This window comes from Aphelocoma coerulescens, chromosome 2 (assembly GCF_041296385.1).
Source record: "Aphelocoma coerulescens isolate FSJ_1873_10779 chromosome 2, UR_Acoe_1.0, whole genome shotgun sequence".
Classification (NCBI taxonomy): domain Eukaryota; kingdom Metazoa; phylum Chordata; class Aves; order Passeriformes; family Corvidae; genus Aphelocoma; species Aphelocoma coerulescens.
In genome coordinates this window covers 126,902,208-126,921,034 of record NC_091015.1, presented here as the reverse complement: position 1 = coordinate 126,921,034, position 18,827 = coordinate 126,902,208, and the positions used below count along the sequence as shown (strand labels likewise).

Here is an 18,827-nt window from a genome sequence, read left to right as displayed (position 1 = left end):
GTACTGTGTTAACCCAGTAAAATAAATAAAATCATGTAGGAGAAAACGCCTATGTTTCATTACTATTGTGTTAATTTTAATACAAGCATTTATGTTGGCTGAGGTTAATCTATAACACAAGCTAGAACAAATAAAAATTAATTCAATGCGGAGCTTTATGATGCAATTTCTGAGTCTTAAAAATGTGAAATATGGTCATTTTTGATCATTACTAATACTGCATTAATGGCTCTATTAAGTTAGATGTATCTGCTAGCCAGTGAATTCCTGCACATACCTGTACTTGTGCATTACTGTAGGTGTCTGTACAAGACATACAAAAAAGCTGGTTTTGCTTGGAAGGTCTTTCCAACCAGGTGATAGGTTTATATACAGAATTTAAAGGAGATTGGGGTAGCAATGTTTTCTCATTGTTGAAGCAAAATTTGATTAGGATAGTTTAGTAAACAAATAGCAGAACACTGGGGGTGTTGGTTACACTTTAAAACATGCAAGAACTTGAGACACGCAAAACAAAACTGTTAAACAATGTAAGAAGCAAATGTTAGTGTTATATGTATATTGTGTTTCAAAGAGATAAGACTCTCACCAGCATAACAAAAATTATACTTTTATGAAAGTGCTTTTTGATAGAAATCTGCCTGTAATAGCTGCAGTGCAGCTGATACAGTAATGGTTGTCTGATTGGATTTTGTGTTTTGGGGGGAATTTCCAAGTTGTCTGCATAGCTGATTCTGGCTGACTGCTTTCTTTGTAAATGTTCTGTATTTTACTGTAGTTAATGAAGATGATGTGTGGTTTTTTTTCTGTGGTTGGGTTCTTTTGTATTTGTTTTTACTGTAAGTATTAATATAATATACTGAATTTTAAGCAGACTCTCAAAGTAATGTTCTCTGACTCAGTAAGTCTGGTTTTGATTCTTGTTTCAGTAACTTTTTCCTGCATCTTCATTTATAAATGAAAGATTTTTACCCAAAGTTATGGGACTGTGGCATCTGAACTTAACTGCTGCTTTGGTCAGCTCAGTATTTGGCTGAAAGACCATCCAGGGAAGAGGTGTGCAGTATCTGTCTGCTGCTGAACACTGGTGTGTACCGAGCAGGAGGTCTCACTGTTTGAAAACAGATTATATGGCAGACTGGTATGAATGAAGTCACTGTCTCAGTGAATGTGTGCATGAAAAATAACTTTCACTTGACCAGCAGCCTCTAACAAGGCACCCAGAGGACATAAGGAGCACAGAGACCACAATGTGTGTTCCTGGCAGTAATGGAGTTATGTGAATGGGAAATTCAGTAAAGCTTTGCTTTGCCACTTCCCTGCATTCTGTCTTTAGTGTATCAGGTTCTACAGTCTGGTCTGACTGTTCTAAACATTCTGCTTTTGAATCAAAAAACACGTCTTTAAACTTATGGGTAGGTACCTGGAGAGCTTCAGCATGGATAAAGTGTAAATAAAGACTTTGTAACTTTGTTCCTTTGCTTGGACAAATAGTCCCTTGGTTTTACATCTGACTTTTGCGTGTAGCTGGGTCATGATGGTTTAGGTAGGTTCTTGCCTAATAAAACAAGATAGAATATTGCTTTGATGCTGTTTGTATGGGGGAATGCTCCAGTGCTGTGTGATACACTATAACTTGCTTTTTTGATTCCTGGTACTAATGTTGTTGAAGTACAATTAAAAATTTGCTTTTCTATGATTCAGGTAAGGTACTTCACCAGAGACCTGACACTATATAATACAAATTTAGCATGTCCAGAAGGATTTGAGACACTCTCTCAGACTAAAGGGGGGGTTGTCTGTCTGTGGTAGCTGGTCTTATCTCAGTTTTGGCTTCTGGAACTGTTTATTGGAAGAAGACTTCTCAGATACCTGTTTTAGAAAGGCAAATAATTCCAGTAATTACTTGTATCTGTATCCATATCCCACCAATCTATAAAAACAGTGTTCCTCTAAATGGAGGTGGAGTTGTGCATTCTGAAAGATAAAGTGTGCCTTGATTTACTTGATGATATATGTTTGCCAGTAAAAGCAAGGGAGAAGTTTTTTCTTGAAAACATCTGAAAGTGTCATGATGGTTGAGGTACAAAGATTTAGGTATAGACTAAAGAAAATTCTTTTAGTCTGAAATGTATGTAAGGCTCTCTTTCATTCTTGAAACCTTCAGAGAATGCATGCCAATTAAGGGGAAAAGAATCATTCCTTAAGAAGGCGCTATCTAAAACACGTATGTTCAAGTACCAGGCCCCGCTTCACCTGTTTATTGAAGGGGAATGTGTTGTCTTTTCTGCTCCCATTCAACTTCTAGACCTAGAATATCCAGCTCGGAGAGAGAGCCAAAGGGCAAGGCTAGGTTGCCCATCTTCTAGCACCCTATCAAAACCCAAACCTGGGTGAAGTCCCTGCTGTGAAAGAAAATCACCAACCCTTCTCAGGATCAAAAGAAACCACTTCAATGGTAAGTGACAAGAACCCTAGTACTAATTCTGGGATAACTGTTATGGGTGAAACTTCTTCCTGAAGTCCTGTAGTAGATTGTGTTGGCATTGAAGAACAGTAAAGAACATCTTCCATCAGAGTATTTTTCTTCATTGAAATGGACTCTAAAGGCTCACTTTTTAAATTAAAGTAGATTTGAAAGGCAAGTCCCTGGTGTACACACAAAGGAAAATAAAGCTCCTTCTTGCTGGTCAACTGGCTAGTGATTGCAGTAAAAATGTAAGCAGGAGCAGCAGATTGTCTCCAAAACTTACTGATGGCTTTCTCAGTTTAAATCTTACTGATAATTTAATTTCAGATAGCGTAAATAATGTTGTTTTAGTGGTGAGTTCGTTCTTGTTGAGATTTAATCTAATCAGAGCAACACAGGTAGTGGGGTTTTTGATGCCAGAGATTGTGTTAAAAAAAAAGGGAAGGAAAATAGGGGTTTGACACATAGCCCTTTTTTTTATTTAGGGATATGAGGGAAATACTACTTCTCATTCTTTTACCTTGTAAACCAGAAGGCTCCAAAGACAATTGAATCTCCTCTTACCAGGGGAGGAACTAAACCTGCATTTTCCAAGTATTTTATAGTAACAAAAAAATATATTCTTGCCCATAGAAAAACAAAATACCTTTTAGAAATAAATCCCATGATGGACACTGCCTTTCTTTGGAAATCTTTTATGTCTACAAGTTTGATAGTGCTTAAAATTTTTCTTACATTAAAACAAGTGATGACAATACTTGGTGTGTGGCTCCTATAAAAGCTGTTGTTTCACAGAAATCCACAGTAGAAAATATGACTTCTTCAGCCTATTTTCTGCTTCAGTAAAAATAGAAAGAAAATGCTTTTCTAGTTTTTTTTAACAGACAGATCTTTCTATAGACTTTTTCCATGGGTATGTTAGGGCCTTGATAATAAACTGAACTGACAAAAATTTTTTCTTGCTTCCCTATGCCCGTTCACTTTTCTTAAAATTCTCTGTGGAATTGATAAAAAGTATTCCTTCAGTAGTATTTTCAATTTACTACCAAAGTTTAGATATAATGTAGTGAAGCTACATTATTAAGGTTAAATTTTGTAAATCCGTGTTGAAGGAAGAGTATCATTAGTCCTAAGTATTTTTAAGAACCAGTATTCGACTTTTTTTTCAGGAATGATTGAATAATGTGCTTTGAACCACTCAGTGAAACTGATGAGAATATCACAAATTATGAACAAGATAGCTAAGGAGCAAGACAGTTTTAGTCAGACATGGAAATGTCAAATACAAGTGAGGCAGAGAGATTTCTCACTATCCCTACAGCATTGCCTGGAAGCTGAAAAAATGTTCAAGGCAACATTACTGATTAGAAATTTTGCCAGCATCACTTTTGGCTATTACTGTTATAATTGGATGCAAGGGACTTAAAATGAAGTCTACAATGGGAACTTTTCAAAGATGTAATGTTTTCATCTGTTTGTTTTCTGGTATTTCTAGTATACATGCAAAAGGTATCAACAAAACTAGTAGGTGAAAAATGTGTAACTTTTCAGCAAAACATGCTAGAAATACATAAATATGCATTTATAGAGGAACCAAAGACTAGTTCAAAGAGCTTGGAAAAATACTTAAAAGAGATGCAGTGAACAGTGGAGAAAGAAATAGAGAAAAGGTGATAGAGGAATAGGAAAGAGCTTGCCATCTTGCCCTGATATTGCCCCACTTCATAGGAAAAGAATTAACAGTCTTTAAACATTGTTTACCTTTGTATCTGACTGGTGTTAGCTCTAGAGCATTTTTGCAGTCACGTAACTTGAGAGAGACTAATGAGTCATAGAAATCAAAAGCTATTTCATTAATCTGTTTTATGTTCTTTTGGCATGTTATATCACATAAAGCCATGTGAGTATTAACCTTCATCTGTTGTTTTCAAAGAAGAAAAGTTTTAAAACCTGAAAAATTGACTAAATGATTTGAAAACTTCTTCAAAGCTTCTTTCAGTGAATACATTAGTGTTTAAACACTAAGTTCTCGGAATGCTTGGAGTAAGGTTACTGATTTAGGACATTCTTGTTTGATACAGGAAAAGCTCTGAGGTTGTATTCTTAATGCAACTGGACAAAGAAGCCACACCTTTCTAGGTTAAATGATGTGTAGCTTTTCAGCCTGTCTCTTTAAATCAGCACAGGAACTCAGTCTGCAACTGCCGTAGCTTCATACACCAGTTTTTGGGTTTGTTTCTCTTCACCAACAAATGTGCCAGTACTGGTGGGGGTTTTATTTCCTTCTTTCCTCTCTTCTTCCACCATCCTGAGGAGTCCATTTTTGGAAAGTATGGCTAGCAGTATATTAGAGCTAGGACAAAAGTGCATAAGAATAGGACAAATGTAAGTGTTACTGCCTCATCACAGTAAGCAAAATTGTTTAATGTTTTATCACATATTTTCAGACTCTACACATTTTGCAGATTCATTTCAATGTCTGGTTATTAATGTATTTGATGGTTTAAGGGTAGTTTGGTAGAAAGCTAATTCCATGAGTTCTTATGCTGGATTTACTATTCTGTTATGAAATATTTATTAAGATATGTTATGTTTTGGGGGTTTTTTCCCCACAAAGACTTGAGTGAAATTCTTTCTACTAATGTAGTGTCACTGTAGTTCAAATGACAAATGTTAACAACTTGCCAACCTTTTCTTATACATTATTAAAGTAGAACGGTAGTCCTTTGTGCCCTAAATTTTAATAAATTTAAATAAATTTCTCATTAGAAGGGAATTACTTAAAGCAGTTCGGTGATACTGAGTGTGAATTCAGGCTTTTTAGAGGTTTGAGTTGACCAACTAAAGGAAATGTGTGGATTGGAAAACAGCATACTAAATTCATGCTGACATGGATTTTCTTTCTGTGAAGGCTGTGAACAGTAAGCTGAGAGATATGAGTGTGTTAGTAAATATGGGAATAGGCGGAAGTGTACTGTCAGATGATACTCTGATGTGAATGTTGTAGTTAGGAGGTGTCAAATGTAGCTGGAGTGGTGCTGGTTTTAAGAACTAAATAATTCTTCTCTTAGCAAAAACAGTTTTAAGTGGTTCCCCAATATTGCTTTTTTTAAGCATCTCATAACATGTTTTACTGTTTCCTTCAGATACAAATCTGTGGATGCTGGCAGGTTTTTTTCCTTCAAATAACTTGTTATTTTTCTCTCCAATTTTATGGAACTTGTTTTTTTTTTTTCTTTTTAAATCAAGTATGTTTACCATTTAAAACAACAAAAAGGGAGACAATCCATACCTCCTTTCACCTAGTCTCATCTTCACGAGACATCAGCATAACATCCTGCATTCATGGAGGTTGTATAGGTAGAAGAGCTTAGCCCAAGAAGTGTCCTGTACATATTCAGAGCTGGAATTAATTAAAGGTAGGGTTCACGGGTGGGTATCATATTAGGACTAACCAGTGAATCCCCTTGTAAAAAATCCCTGCTGTTAGGGTGGGTTAGTGCTATACTCTCATGCTTTTTTAATTAGTATTTTCCTATGACACATACACTAGATTGGTGGATATGGATACAAGAGCAACAAACTTTACCTTAGTTCTTTGCTGTAAATGTTTTAAATGGCTGTTTATTTTATTATAGTGGTAATACTTTGCTGTGTTGATATCTATAGGGAATCTAACTTTAAAACATGGGCAGTTACAATCTATTACTTGATCATTTTCTTAAGTTTCTGCAGCAGAGGCAAAAACTCACTTTAAATTCTACAGGGTTTTGTTTGTTTGTTTGTTTTTAGCTGGAGAAAAAGTACCTTGGCTATGTTGAGTGCAAACTTGAAATGCCTATCCCATGCAAAAGTCTTACACACTTGAAATTGCGTGGTTATCTTGGGCCATTGCTACATGTGATCTGTGTGTGCTTAAATTTATTGTGTGGCAAGTGTTTGTTTAATCAGAGATTTTCTGTTGCTATTTTATCTGTAATGGGAACTCTTAATTTCTGTGTTCTTGGCTGTTGGTTCTCTTGTAATCAAGATAGCAGATTCCACTGAAGGACCTAAAGTGACTAAACTTTTCCAGATAGTTACAAAACTTTTTTCCCTTCTTTTTGTTATCTGATGTGTGAAATAAGAGGTTTTTTTCATTTTACCAATATAATGCTCTGTAAAGGTGCCCTGGCCACATGGTAGAGGTGAACAAACATTAAAGAACATGTGGCATTTCTTAGTTCCATTTCAGCTTGGAAATAAAGAAAGTATTAAAGTGAAATATTAGCTGTTCTTGATAGTTATCTTACGTGTTTTTCAATACTGCACGTTGACGCAATAAACAATTTTATTTTCATCAATATTAATAAAAGATAGCTCCATGTAACACAGAATGAAATGGAATACCTGGTCTGTTTTGATACCACAGATGCAGTAGGAATAAAAGAAACTTTTCGGATGTAGTGACAATTAGTACTAGAAGAATTTGGGTTTGATTGTTTTAAAATGGAACTTGACCTAATATGGTTGATACTACTTTCCTACTGTAAGACTAACATGCTTGTGATGCTCTTGGTAGGTATTCTTAATATTGAATACTTCCTTGTATTTGTAGAACCTTTGTATTTAAATTTTAAGTAATTTTGGGATCAATTGATGGGGTCTCATATACTTGAGTAAAACCAATCTAAACTTCACTCTTTTTGAAAATTACTTAGGCAAGTTAGTAGAAACAATTTTCAGAATTATACTTCAGTCTGTGTTCGAAGGTCATCTCAAATTACTGGCTTGGATAAATACAAGAAAATGGTACATACCTTTATCAGCTCTTTCTCATTCAGAGGTGTGTGTATATAATTGTGAAATCGAAATAATTTCAAGATTCGGGGATCTGGGAAAGAGTCTTGCCACATCACTAGTGAGATCTATGTTACATGGGAGTGTGGAGGAACCAGAGTCACTGTTCTACAACTTAACAAGACCATGGTGCTCTTCTAAGTAGGAATGCAGTATGCTTTTCTTGTATTTCTGGTGTATATCTGGTATGAGTCACTGCTCAAACCGTAACACATGAAGCAGTTACTTTTGAATAATTTCATGAGAAGCACGAATGAGGGAATTGGCTTTTGAACGGGCATGTTGCTGTTAACAGAGACAGTTTATCACCTTTCCCTCCCATTTCTTCTACCTACTTTTACCTTTCTGGATAACAGGGAACTACATGTGGCAGTTCCTGAACTAGCAGCACAGCAGCAGCTAGCACACCAATTCAGGCCAGCTGGGGGTGAGCATTGCATGGCCAGGTGAGCTGATTAGACTTCATTTTTTATCTGACATGGATTAAAGAGATGTCTTCAGAAATTACATGTAACCTAGTCCATAAAGTGTTTGGTTTTGCTCTGGGAAATGAGTGTCAGGAAGACCAGCCATTGACAGACTGGGTTGAAACTAGCTGAAAAACTATATGGAGGAAGACAGTATTTTTTGAAGTTAATGGAATAATAAATGAACAGCTATTTTGGTCATGAGCTTTGTGTGTTCACAAAACTCTGCTAATAGCATGGAGGGAGCACAGTCCCGCTAATTTAAGGTGCTTATAGACAGAGTTGGTCTCTAGTGCTTAACCCATTTTACTCTTATAAGTGTATTAAGAAGTTGCTTCTGTGTCTTTATTTGCACTTTGTGTCGTTCTGGTTACAAGCCCTGGAGCTAAATGACAAATTATCTTCAGATTTTACTATATTAGTAAAGACTGCTGTGGATTTTTGTCCTCAGCTCCTGTATAGAGTATTTTGTGTCTGGGGAGTGTTTTGTGGGGTTTTGTTGTGTCTTGTATTTCTTGGACAGTTTGGTGTTCCTCCTTGTTTTAAGAGGCTGTGATCAGTGTATTCTTGAGCTTTTAAGGTGCTTTCTAGTAGAGGAAACAGGATTATCTGGTAATAAATTTGGTGGGTTTTAGAAGAGCGTTCTGAGAAGAAGTTGTAAAAGCTGTGGGGGCAGGCAGGCGGCGAGGCTTGTCTTCATTTTTCTATAACTAACCAGGGACTGTGTCAAGATTTAAAACTGCATTTTGGAAAAGTACCATATTCATTCTCTCCCTGTCCCCTCTCCCTTCCTCCTTTACTTTTTAAATCCACAAAAGTACTTTGTTCAAACTTTGAAATTAAACTGATGTGGTAAAATTTAATTTAAACCATAGGCAACCTGAAATGAAAACTGTAGAATAAACTGCCTGATTGACCTGTATGTGGAATGTAGAAAATGTAGAAAAGAACATGATAGCACAAGTGCTTACAAAATGAGATTTGCTTCTTCAGCACATTGATCAGTGCCTTGGATTTAATTTTTTTCCCAGCATTTAACCTTGTCTAATGTATTTCTAGATCTTTCTGTTAGTCTGGAATTATTTCAACCACAGTTCAGGCCGGTCTAGCTTCACCTTCCCAGTTGCGTGCAACAAGGTAGTTTATCCCTACTCCCCTTCCATCTTGTTTTTTTTCTTTAACAGTGGTGTTTGTAGTTTTCTTTTTTTTTCCCCCCACCTGGGTTTGGAAGAGACAACATGGACTGTTGACCACAAGAAGTACATGAGAGAGAGCCATGCAGTAGTTGTTAAAAGATTCTGGGTCTATCTGGACTAGTCAAAGAAAGAAGCATTGGAGTATTTTCAAGATCAAGCATCCTATCTTGGAGGAAAAAATATGCTTCCAGCAAAAACTTCGATTTCCTGATTTGTTAATGGCAGCGCTCTAGATCAAAAAGTCAGCTAACCCTTACAGGCTTCATCCCTAAGCAGTGAAAGCTGCCAACTTTATTGTAACTGACAAAATATTGATTTGAATGTTGTCAGGTGTGGTACTAGGATTTGCTAATGGTAGCCAAGCAAAAAAGAAAAATTACTTTCCATTGACAGTCAGCCGTAAAGTTCATGAAATGGCTACATGTATTTGAAGTTTTTAGAAAAATCATTGCTTCTGGATGATGTTTGAGATGCACTGGACTTTAATACTGCCAGATGAAGTTTATGAACTTTTTCATGCAACGACAAGGGTGTTAGGTTTTATGTAACATTTTTTTCAAAGAAAATCATAAATCCTTTCTATGAGCTACTTTGTAACCTCTCTTCTTAAATGTAAAGTGCTTGGGGAAAATGTACAGCTATTCACGCAAGGGATTTTTTTACAAAATGGTAAATTTTATTATGGTGTTAACAGCTAAAGCAGTAACATGCTTCAGAGATTTAAAAAATGTCAGAAAATAACAGTGTTACAGAGAATATATGAAGCTTTAGCAGTAAAGTACTGCCCTGTACATTTTTCGTTGGGTATTCCATGCAGTGACACAGAACACTTACAGTCCTTGCAACTTGTATTATAAACTTAGGTCCACTAAAATGCAGTTGTATAACTTCCATTTGCTGATGAAAATGAGATGTTTCTGAGATAATGAATCTTTTTTTTTTGTCTTGCTTTGCATGTGTCAAAAAAGTGCCAGACTTTTCCATTGAATTCCTTTTTGGGGGAAAGTGGATTGGGCGCAAGGTGGAAGGAAAATCAGGAGGTAGAGAAAAATGAGTCTTTAAAAAAACCCTAACTTAGAGAAAATGGAGGGGAGCTACTAGGAAATGAAACTTTTCAATGTTTATTCAACAGCCTGGATATCACTCATTGTTGATAAACATACTGTTTTAGTGGCACTTGTACCATATGGCTTAAGATTTCTTTGGATGAATCTACTTGCTTGTAGTGAGGAAGATGATGTTTCTAAGCTTTCTGTGTTTTGCATAATACATAATTATAACTGCTTAAGAGTTTTTCTTCAGTGGTCCATGATGTGGCAGAAAAAAACCAGATTACTTTCAAAGTAATGTCTTAATACAGACTTTTAAGTTGTGTATGTTAATCTTTCTTCATGATATAACGGAAGATATGAAATACATTTTTCTGTCTTTATCTGTACTGGCTTTTCTTAAAAATCCTAATTTGAAATGTGTCCCCTCTTTCTTTTTTTCTTCCCCTTAGATTTGAGTTCTGTGAACCTGCCTTTGTGGTCGGTAATTGTTTGGAAATAGCCTCAGACAGCCATCAATATGACCGGATTTACTGTGGAGCTGGAGTCCAGAAAGACCATGAAAACTACATGAAAATTTTATTGAAAGTTGGAGGCATTTTAGTAATGCCTATAGAAGATCAGGTGACTTAGTGACAATTTCCCCTTTTTATCTCCTAGTATGATAAATACGTAATTTAATTTATGCTTTGGAATATATATTTGACTAAGTTAATGTTCAACTAAACGATACCTTGATTTGGTGTATTGTTGCAATTAAGCAGATACTGATCTTTTTAATGAAGTCTTGAACCTTTTTCCCTTAAATTTGTAGGAAGGCATCAATAACATGCTTTTAATAGTCTGTTTCTTACTATCTCCTGTGTGTTATACCAGCCCGAGAACTGCTTTGAAATCTCATGCCACACAGACATTTTCAGTCAGTATTTCAAAACAAAGAAACTAGGAGAATTGATTTCAAAGAATACAAAATAACTGTGATTAGTGGGACATTGTAAGGGGAGGAAAAAAATGAAGGGAAAATACTACTTTATTCCCAGCAGTTTTCAGTGTTGCTTTTCCATGTTGCATTTAACAGACAGGGGCATATTATTTTAATAATGCTTCGCACTTTTATCACTTTTTATCCTTAGACCTCAAAAGGCTTCTCAATGGTAAGTATTATTCTCCCTGTTTTACTTATAGGGAAATTGAGTAAGGTACATCATGTGGCTTAAGTTGATGTCCTCCTAAATACAGATAATTACTAAAGGGCTTGTTGATAAGCATGTTAGTTACTTTACTTTCAAAAAAGAATTCTCACATTATCTGTCTGCTTTCTTAACATACCAAAGGGATTTAAGCATAGCCTCCATGATGCAGTTCATGGAGTTTTCATTAAAAATTTCATTATTTATTCAACTAAGATATTGTCAGTTGAAATTGATGGAATCCAACTTAAAAGTAGTCACAATTTAAGAGAGAAATTAAAACTGTGACTATTTTTACCTTACATACAAGGTACATAGGGGCTTAGAGCATGTAAAGTATGAGGAGTAGCTATAAGATCTGAGATAATCTAGCTTGCAGAAAAACGACGAAGAAATGTTTAATTCTTGTTGTCTTCCTGAAGGGGTGGAGAATTTACCTGATAGACAGGAGTCCAGTTCTCCTCACAGGTGCACAGCATACTGAGTGTTACAAATTGGCAGTAAGGGAGCTTTCTGCCTGCAAATAAGGAAAACAGTTTTTCATAGTAAGAATGGTTGAACACTACAGCAGGTTGCCTAGACAGGTGGGGAATCTCAGTCCTAGATCTTTTTTCACTTAATTGGAATACCTTCTAATTTAACTTTGAAGTTGACCCTGTTCAAGGAATAGGTAGGACTCCAGAGGTTGCTTCTGATCTAAAGTGTTCTTCGATTTTTTTGAAAAATGAGAAAAAACAAAACTTACCTTCATTTTTACCTTAGGGCCTTAGTTTTCCAGTTGCATCTCTTCCCGTTACCAAAAAGCCTTACTCAGTACTCTAATGACCAAGTGATACCAAGGATTATCAAAGTTCTTTCTGTTGATAAAACAGCCTTAATTTATTCATTTTGAAGCAAAACAAAATAGCAGTGTGTTTGAACACCAATCTGAATAGTATTGAGTATGACAAAATTGTAACCACTGATTTATTTTGGTTTTGTTTTGCAGCTAACACAGATCTTGAGAACAGGACAGAACACATGGGAAAGTAAGAATATCCTTGCTGTTTCATTTGCTCCACTAGTGCAACCAAACAGGAACGACAACGGCAAACATGACACTGTAGGACTGCGTAAGTTTGTGTTCCCTCCCTTTGGCTTGAAGGGATGTTACAGTGCATGATGTTGAAGGTCTGGAAGTTGAGAGGCTGTGGTGTAGAGACATTCCATTTAGCAAAGTAGTAGCTCACTGATCCGTTTTTGTGTTCCTAGTGCATGGTTTGTGTTGCTTCACAGTTAATATTCTGAATTTAAGTGATAAAATGTTTCTACCTTGTTTTTCCAGCCACCTTTTCCTTTTGGGTTCAGCTTCTTTGTTACAGCAGTATAGATAAAATAGGCAGCTAATATTAGGTCCCTCATAGTGCTAACTTTCTCATGATCTACCAGAGAACTTTTTTTCTCTTCCCTCTGAAATGGAAGGAAGAGTCTAAACTGGGGCTGTGGTATGATAGAGTCTTAATAAGCCTGAGTGTGCTTTTATGTCTGTCTGCAATGGTTATAGTCATACCTAGCTGTTTGTTATTAGTCATCAGGATTGGCTTTGTAGCTGCAATGCTTTGAGCAGAGGTAGTAAAGGTAATTAGAAAGTCTTTGGAAGTACACCTGTTGCCAGGATGGTAAGATAGGATGATAACAGGGAAGGACAAAAAGCTGATAGAGAAAAGCATAGAGTTAAAATTTTCTGTCAGAGTAGTCAGGGCTGGGAGAAGAATAATACAGAGCTTCGGTAGCACATGAGAAACTAAAGAAACCAACAAAGAGCCTAAAAGATGACATCTTTTCTCTCCTCTTTTGATATGTTAACAAGTAACTAAAGAGAACTGTCCCCTTTGTATGTTTCTTCCCTCCTGTGCAAGTGTTTTAACTGTGTAAGCCCTTCAGGAGTCCAGTCAGCTTGCATTGCCTGTAACTGCTGATCTGCCTTTTAATTTTGAGTGTGTGAGCTTGTTAAGATAGTTACCTTTACATTTTTATACAAAGTATAGAAGAGAATTCCCTTTATGTAATCTGTTCCTTTGCAGAAATAATTAATTTTGGTTGGGTGAACACTTGTTTTGAGCCCTCAGAAGTCATTTCCTGAAATTAACTTAGTAATACAAGATTATTTTTTCCTCCATTCCGTCCATAATAGATAGGTTGTAACATATCTAGCAATGGAATACAGAGGTGGCTAGTCAAACTTTACAATAACTTTATACAATCTAATTCCCTAGAACAAAAGACGATTTTCTATCAACATTCTTAAATTTTCAGAATGAGGAGTGCAGACTGTGGACATTCAGAGCTGAATGGTAGTACAAGAAAGGTGTTTCCTGTGTTAAAATTTCAAAATGACTTTTTAGTGAGAAAAGGAGAAAAATAAGCAAATGTGGTACTGTTCAAACTATTTAAAGGAGAAAAGTGTTGGAGACTTGAAGTTGCACTGTAAAATGAGATCAGAGAGATAAGCTTCTTTCCACTGCTCAGGCTGATCTGGTTTTATTTTGAAACTTAAAAATAAAGAAAAAATGTTTGTGTGGGTGTGTTGGGTGTACGTGGAAGGGGTCGGGGGTGCAAAAAGCTCAAGAAATAAAACTTTTAGGTAATTTCTCTTTTATAGTAACATTGTCTATTTGCTTCAAATCCAAAGGCCTATAATTTATCTTAAAAGTTCAAAGTAGTCTAATGAAAATGCTCCTTCTGTAAACTTTAGCCAGTGGTTGCAAATGTCATCACGAAGTAAACATGGAGTGTATGCCATACTTTGGACAACCCTTGAATGCCTTCTGACATATATGTAGTGTTTATATATAACTAAAATAACTCTCATATGTGAAATATCTGTCAGCCATGCTCAAAGTAGAGTCTTTTTCCTGTAGAAAACTACAGAGGTGTTAAAAGATTTGTTTTATCAATGTAATTGGTTAGGATGCAGTTCACTGATCATAGGCAATTGGAAATACATGAACATTAAATATACAAAATTTTGCATCTTGTTCCTCTTATTAAAAAATGCTTGCTTTTGTTATAATTGGCCTACAATCTACAATCATGGTTTGTTTCACCTGAACTTATAAATCTGTTCTGGATGGTTAGATAGGGTTGTTGTTGAATTTTGAACTTTTGAGCTGATTTCATACTAAAGAAATGAGACACTTTTTCACCCCCCCCCCTTTCTTTGGCATGACCTGAAATCAGTACTGTCAGTCTTAACATCCTTTCTGTCTCAGATAAATTAATTAGTCTGCAACTGAAGTCATTGTATGTGGCAATAGATCTTGTTTCAACTACATTGGGAGCTTTTTTAGCTGAACGAATTTTCTGGAAGTGTAATTTTTGAAATTACATCTTCACTAACTTGCTCTAGTCCCCATTAAGTGTAGGGTATTTTGTACAGGAAGGAAAGTGACAAGTAAGAAAGTTAAACAAGCTTTAGCTGTGGTTGGTGTGCTTTTTTTGGTTTTGTTTTCCTTGGAATTAGCCATCCATAGCTCATCTAGGGCAGGTGTCGAGTTACCAAGCAGTATTTTATCACCTGCCTGTCATTGGAAAACATAAAGTTTTGGCTTTTTCTTGCTTGTTGGTTTGGGGTTTTTTCCCCTTAGGACTTGAGTAATTTTAATTCCTCTTCTGCAAAGATATAGGTGGCTTATCTGGGTGATCACCTGTGAATTAGACATGTCCTTCCCTCATCAGTTAGATTCAGTAGGAAGTGAGGAAAAGCATGGTGAGCAGAAGGAGGCAGAAGAAAGGCATTTGCCTGAGCAAATGTGGCACAGGGGTAGAAATTGTTTTCCCACAACAGTATCTTAACAGTGGTAGCAGTAGGTGTCAAGATGTGCTAGGTGCTAAAAAGTGACAGTACTTGTATGATTTCTTATGTTTATTTTAGTGATCTGTACATGCTTTCTACTTCTCTTGCATATGTGTCTAAAGACCTCTGTTTCCTGGACTGTGTCACAGGGTTTGTCAAGGAGATACTATCTAACCTTGTTTCATTTGCATATTGTATCATTCACTAAATTTCAACTGAATTGTTTTTGGACATTAGTCTCACCACCTTGCAGCTAGTTTGGGTTTTTTTGCTAGAGGGAAATTTCACTTAGTATAACTTACTTTTCTTTCATTCTAGCTCCATGTGCTGTTAGGAACCTCCAGGACCTAGCTCGAATATATATCAGACGCACTCTTAGAAACTTCATAAACGAGGAGATGAAAGCCAAGGGTATTACTCAGAAGGCTCCTCCAAAACGCAAACGCAGGAGATGTCGTAGACGCAGGATTAACACCTATGTGTTTGTTGGTAATCAGCTCATTCCTCAGCCTCTAGATAGTGAAGAAGATGAAAGAATGGAAGAGGATAACAAAGAGGAGGAGGATAAAGATCACAGTGAGGCCTTGAAGCCAGAAGAGCCTCCTCGAAATCTGTTGAGAGAGAAAATTATGAGTCTACCATTACCTGAATCTTTAAAAGCATACTTGACCTATTACAGAGAAAAATAACTTGTTTTAAGTAGAGATAATGCCTACTGATAGTTCCTTTATTCTTGAAAATGTAGCATTTATTAAGAAGTAGGTGGACAATATTATTAGTCTTTCATCAAGACTGAAGTACAGCGATAAATGGTAACTTGTCTCTATCTTGTCTTTGCTACAAGGAAGACTTGCATTCGACAGTAGAATCCCTTTTTAAAAATCTATTTTTCTTTAAATTTTGGAAAGGCTGTTTTAACTCTGATAGAAATATATATTCCATTATGCAGCACTAATCAATATTTTGCATGGTAAGTCTTTTTTGATCCCTAACAGATTTGTATTGATAAAAGGATGAGTGAAATTTTATATATGCTAAATAACTGGTTAAACATGTGCATCTGATTGATGAGCAATTTGTCTGTATTTATTACTATTAGGGAAGCATTTTAAACATGCAGACAGTTATCCTGTAATGTCCAAATCAGACCCTTTTAAAGTTTATTTTACTATGGCTTTGTTGCAATCATTATTACTATGTTGGTAGAGATGTATTCCAACAACACAAGTGCAATAAATGTGTACAGACACTGAATGAGCTGGCTTTAGTGAAATATAAAAATTCAAGTTCTGAAATGTCAGATGACCCTGCTACTTCTGTATTTATCTTTTGCCAAAAGACCTTGAGACAACTAACAGCTTCTCTCAGAGCCTTAAAGAAATACCGTATTGAATAAGAAGCAAAGCAATGCTTACTTCAGATCTGCTTATACTTAACTCCATTCTACACTGTCAGTATTTCTAACTAGAGGTAATTCCTCATTTTTGGGAAGTATAGGGCAGTACATTTTGTTTATTTCTAAAGCTCACAGCATTGAGTCAAAAGGTTTGGTAATGCAAGATTGTAATTTAGATTTCAGTCATCTATATTTACTGCTTTTAAGTAGAGGTAGAATTTCAACAAAGTTTAGTTTGTATTGCTTATTGGGATAGCTATAATAGTAGAAGTTAGAATTTGTTCAGCAAATGCACTTTAGTAAGTGAATTTTATACTTAACATGCATCTCCAAGAAGGTAGACTTGTGCCAGCCTATATTTTGTTTCTGAGCATGGCTCTTAGCACAAAAATATTTATAAAATCATATGCATCTTTTGGAAACCTAAGAGTAGCAGTGCAACTGTGGGGACCCACAATAGTGCTGATTTAAGTCTGTCAATGATTTCTCCTCTTCTAGTTGTGAAGTTACTTGCAGTTCTCATTTTTAACTTTGCTTTTACCATCTTAATTTCTTCATTCTGTTGTAACATAACCATGAGGGTAAACAGTTTATTAAGAACTTGGCATGATATGTATTAAAAACCACAATCATTGGAAACATATGCCTGTTACACCCAATGAAAAACATTCCTAGTGAAATATCCCCCATGACACATTTTATAATACTGGTGACACTTCTTTTTGTGTAAAACAATGAACAAAATAATCACATATTTCTAAAGCAGTAAATGTTCCTATTCCAAATATTTATAACCAATCAGTATTCATATGGTCTAGCAGTCCAATATTAACTTCAAAATACATTAGTATTTTATTGCATCTGAGAAGGAAGATCAGGCACAATCCCATGACACTGACTGTTTTTGGTGCATTTCATGCTGTAGTCCCTGTTTTTAAGGTACATCATAGTAATGTTTAAATGGAACTTCATGAAGGCCTGTTGTACCAGCATGTGGAGTTACTTTCCGCAATATATTTACTGTATAACTAAGGAAAAGTATTTGAAATAAATATTCTGACTTTATTCTAAAAGCAGGAAAACCTTATAAGAAATAGTTTTCCAAAGTAATGATACTAATAAAGTAATTGTGATGCTTCAGCTATAAGAATTGAACATAATCTTGTTTTAAATGGGTTATTTTAGATGGAGGTTAAATAATCTGAAGTTTGAAATGTTTGTCTCTTCTTTTCTTGGAATCTACATCCATAATCTCAAGAATGAGATTACTAAATATTACTTAAGTACTTCAAGGACTTTATACAGGATGCTTTTTGAGAATAAATTTCTGCATTCTTTCATGCCTGTATACTTGGAAAAATGGACAGTGGATGGCTTGTCATGAATCTTCAGTATGTAAGTTTTTTTTGGAGTCACTGAAAGAATGTTTCCTCTGTGTTTTATATGTGGATTTATTTTACACTCTTGAATTTATATTTACATAAATAAAAAGGTAGAAACGCAAAATTAATTAAAATTTAATTTTTGCCATCTCACTTGATGATGGGGACATTGTTGCAATAAAATGGTTTTTTGTGGTTTCTGCTTGCTTGAATTTCTGTGTTTCTGTGGAAGTATTTTCAGTTATTTAGAAATTCAGGTAGCAGTTGTTTCATAATTAGGTCAGTAATCTCTTAATAAAGGCTGTTTTTGAATTTCAGAAGTATATAGTCTTGCTAAATTTTGAATTTTTGCAAAGGTTGAAAGATGTTATTCATGACACAGGGAAAGCTATTTTGGTCCCACACTACTTTTGAAGTGCTTGTGTGGAGAGTTTCCTCTGGAGAGAGCCCAGAAGCTAATATATTGAAGCTATATATTGAAGAACATTTCCGTGGTGTGGTTTTTTTTCCTTAATATTGAGGGGTTGGTTTTTTGTTTTTTGTTGGTTTGTTTGTTTGTTTTTTTTTATCCTCAACTGAGCAGTTTCCTGGGTCAAAATAAATAAAAACTTGAAGGTAAGAGCCACAAGGGTGGTGAGCAGTGAGTCACACTTCCTTCTGCAACTCCTGCCGGATGCAGCTCCATTTTATTGCCAGTTAGAGGAAAGATGCAAGGTGGGTTGGGTAGGCTGATGAGCAGAGTTAGAATTGTGGTCACTGTAAGGAAGGATGTGATGAATTGGAACTTCACGGGGGTTTCTCTTCTTTGATCTGGAGGGGCACCCAAGACCAGTGCAGTCTTTTCAAAAGACATGGATTTTTAATCCCATGTCATTCAGGACAAACTCAGCAGCTGTCTCCCAAAAACTTGAAAAGAGCAGTTTTCATTGCAGTGAGCCTGAACAGCTGTGCTTGACTGAGCACTCTGTTGCTTGTTCAGGTGCTGGCAACTTAAGTCTGTTTT

The 18,827-nt window shown here is 35.8% G+C and overlaps 1 protein-coding gene across 4 annotated transcripts in view; it reads left to right on the top strand.

Moving 5' to 3' along the window:
• The window catches only part of PCMTD1 (protein-L-isoaspartate (D-aspartate) O-methyltransferase domain containing 1), a 40,896-nt gene extending 22,860 nt beyond the window's left edge, over positions 1-18,036 (top strand). For 3 of the 4 annotated variants that reach the window (XM_069004729.1, XM_069004731.1, XM_069004730.1), the window contains exons 4-6: positions 10,474-10,645; positions 12,200-12,323; positions 15,365-18,036. In XM_069004729.1, the coding sequence (XP_068860830.1) occupies positions 10,474-10,645; positions 12,200-12,323; positions 15,365-15,735 (667 nt within the window). In that variant the 3' untranslated portion in view covers positions 15,736-18,036. Of the gene's footprint in view, positions 1-2,371; positions 2,459-10,473; positions 10,646-12,199; positions 12,324-15,364 lie in introns of those variants that run through there. The other variant, XM_069004732.1, reaches the window with a different exon arrangement.
• The last annotated feature ends 791 nt before the right edge of the window (positions 18,037-18,827 follow it).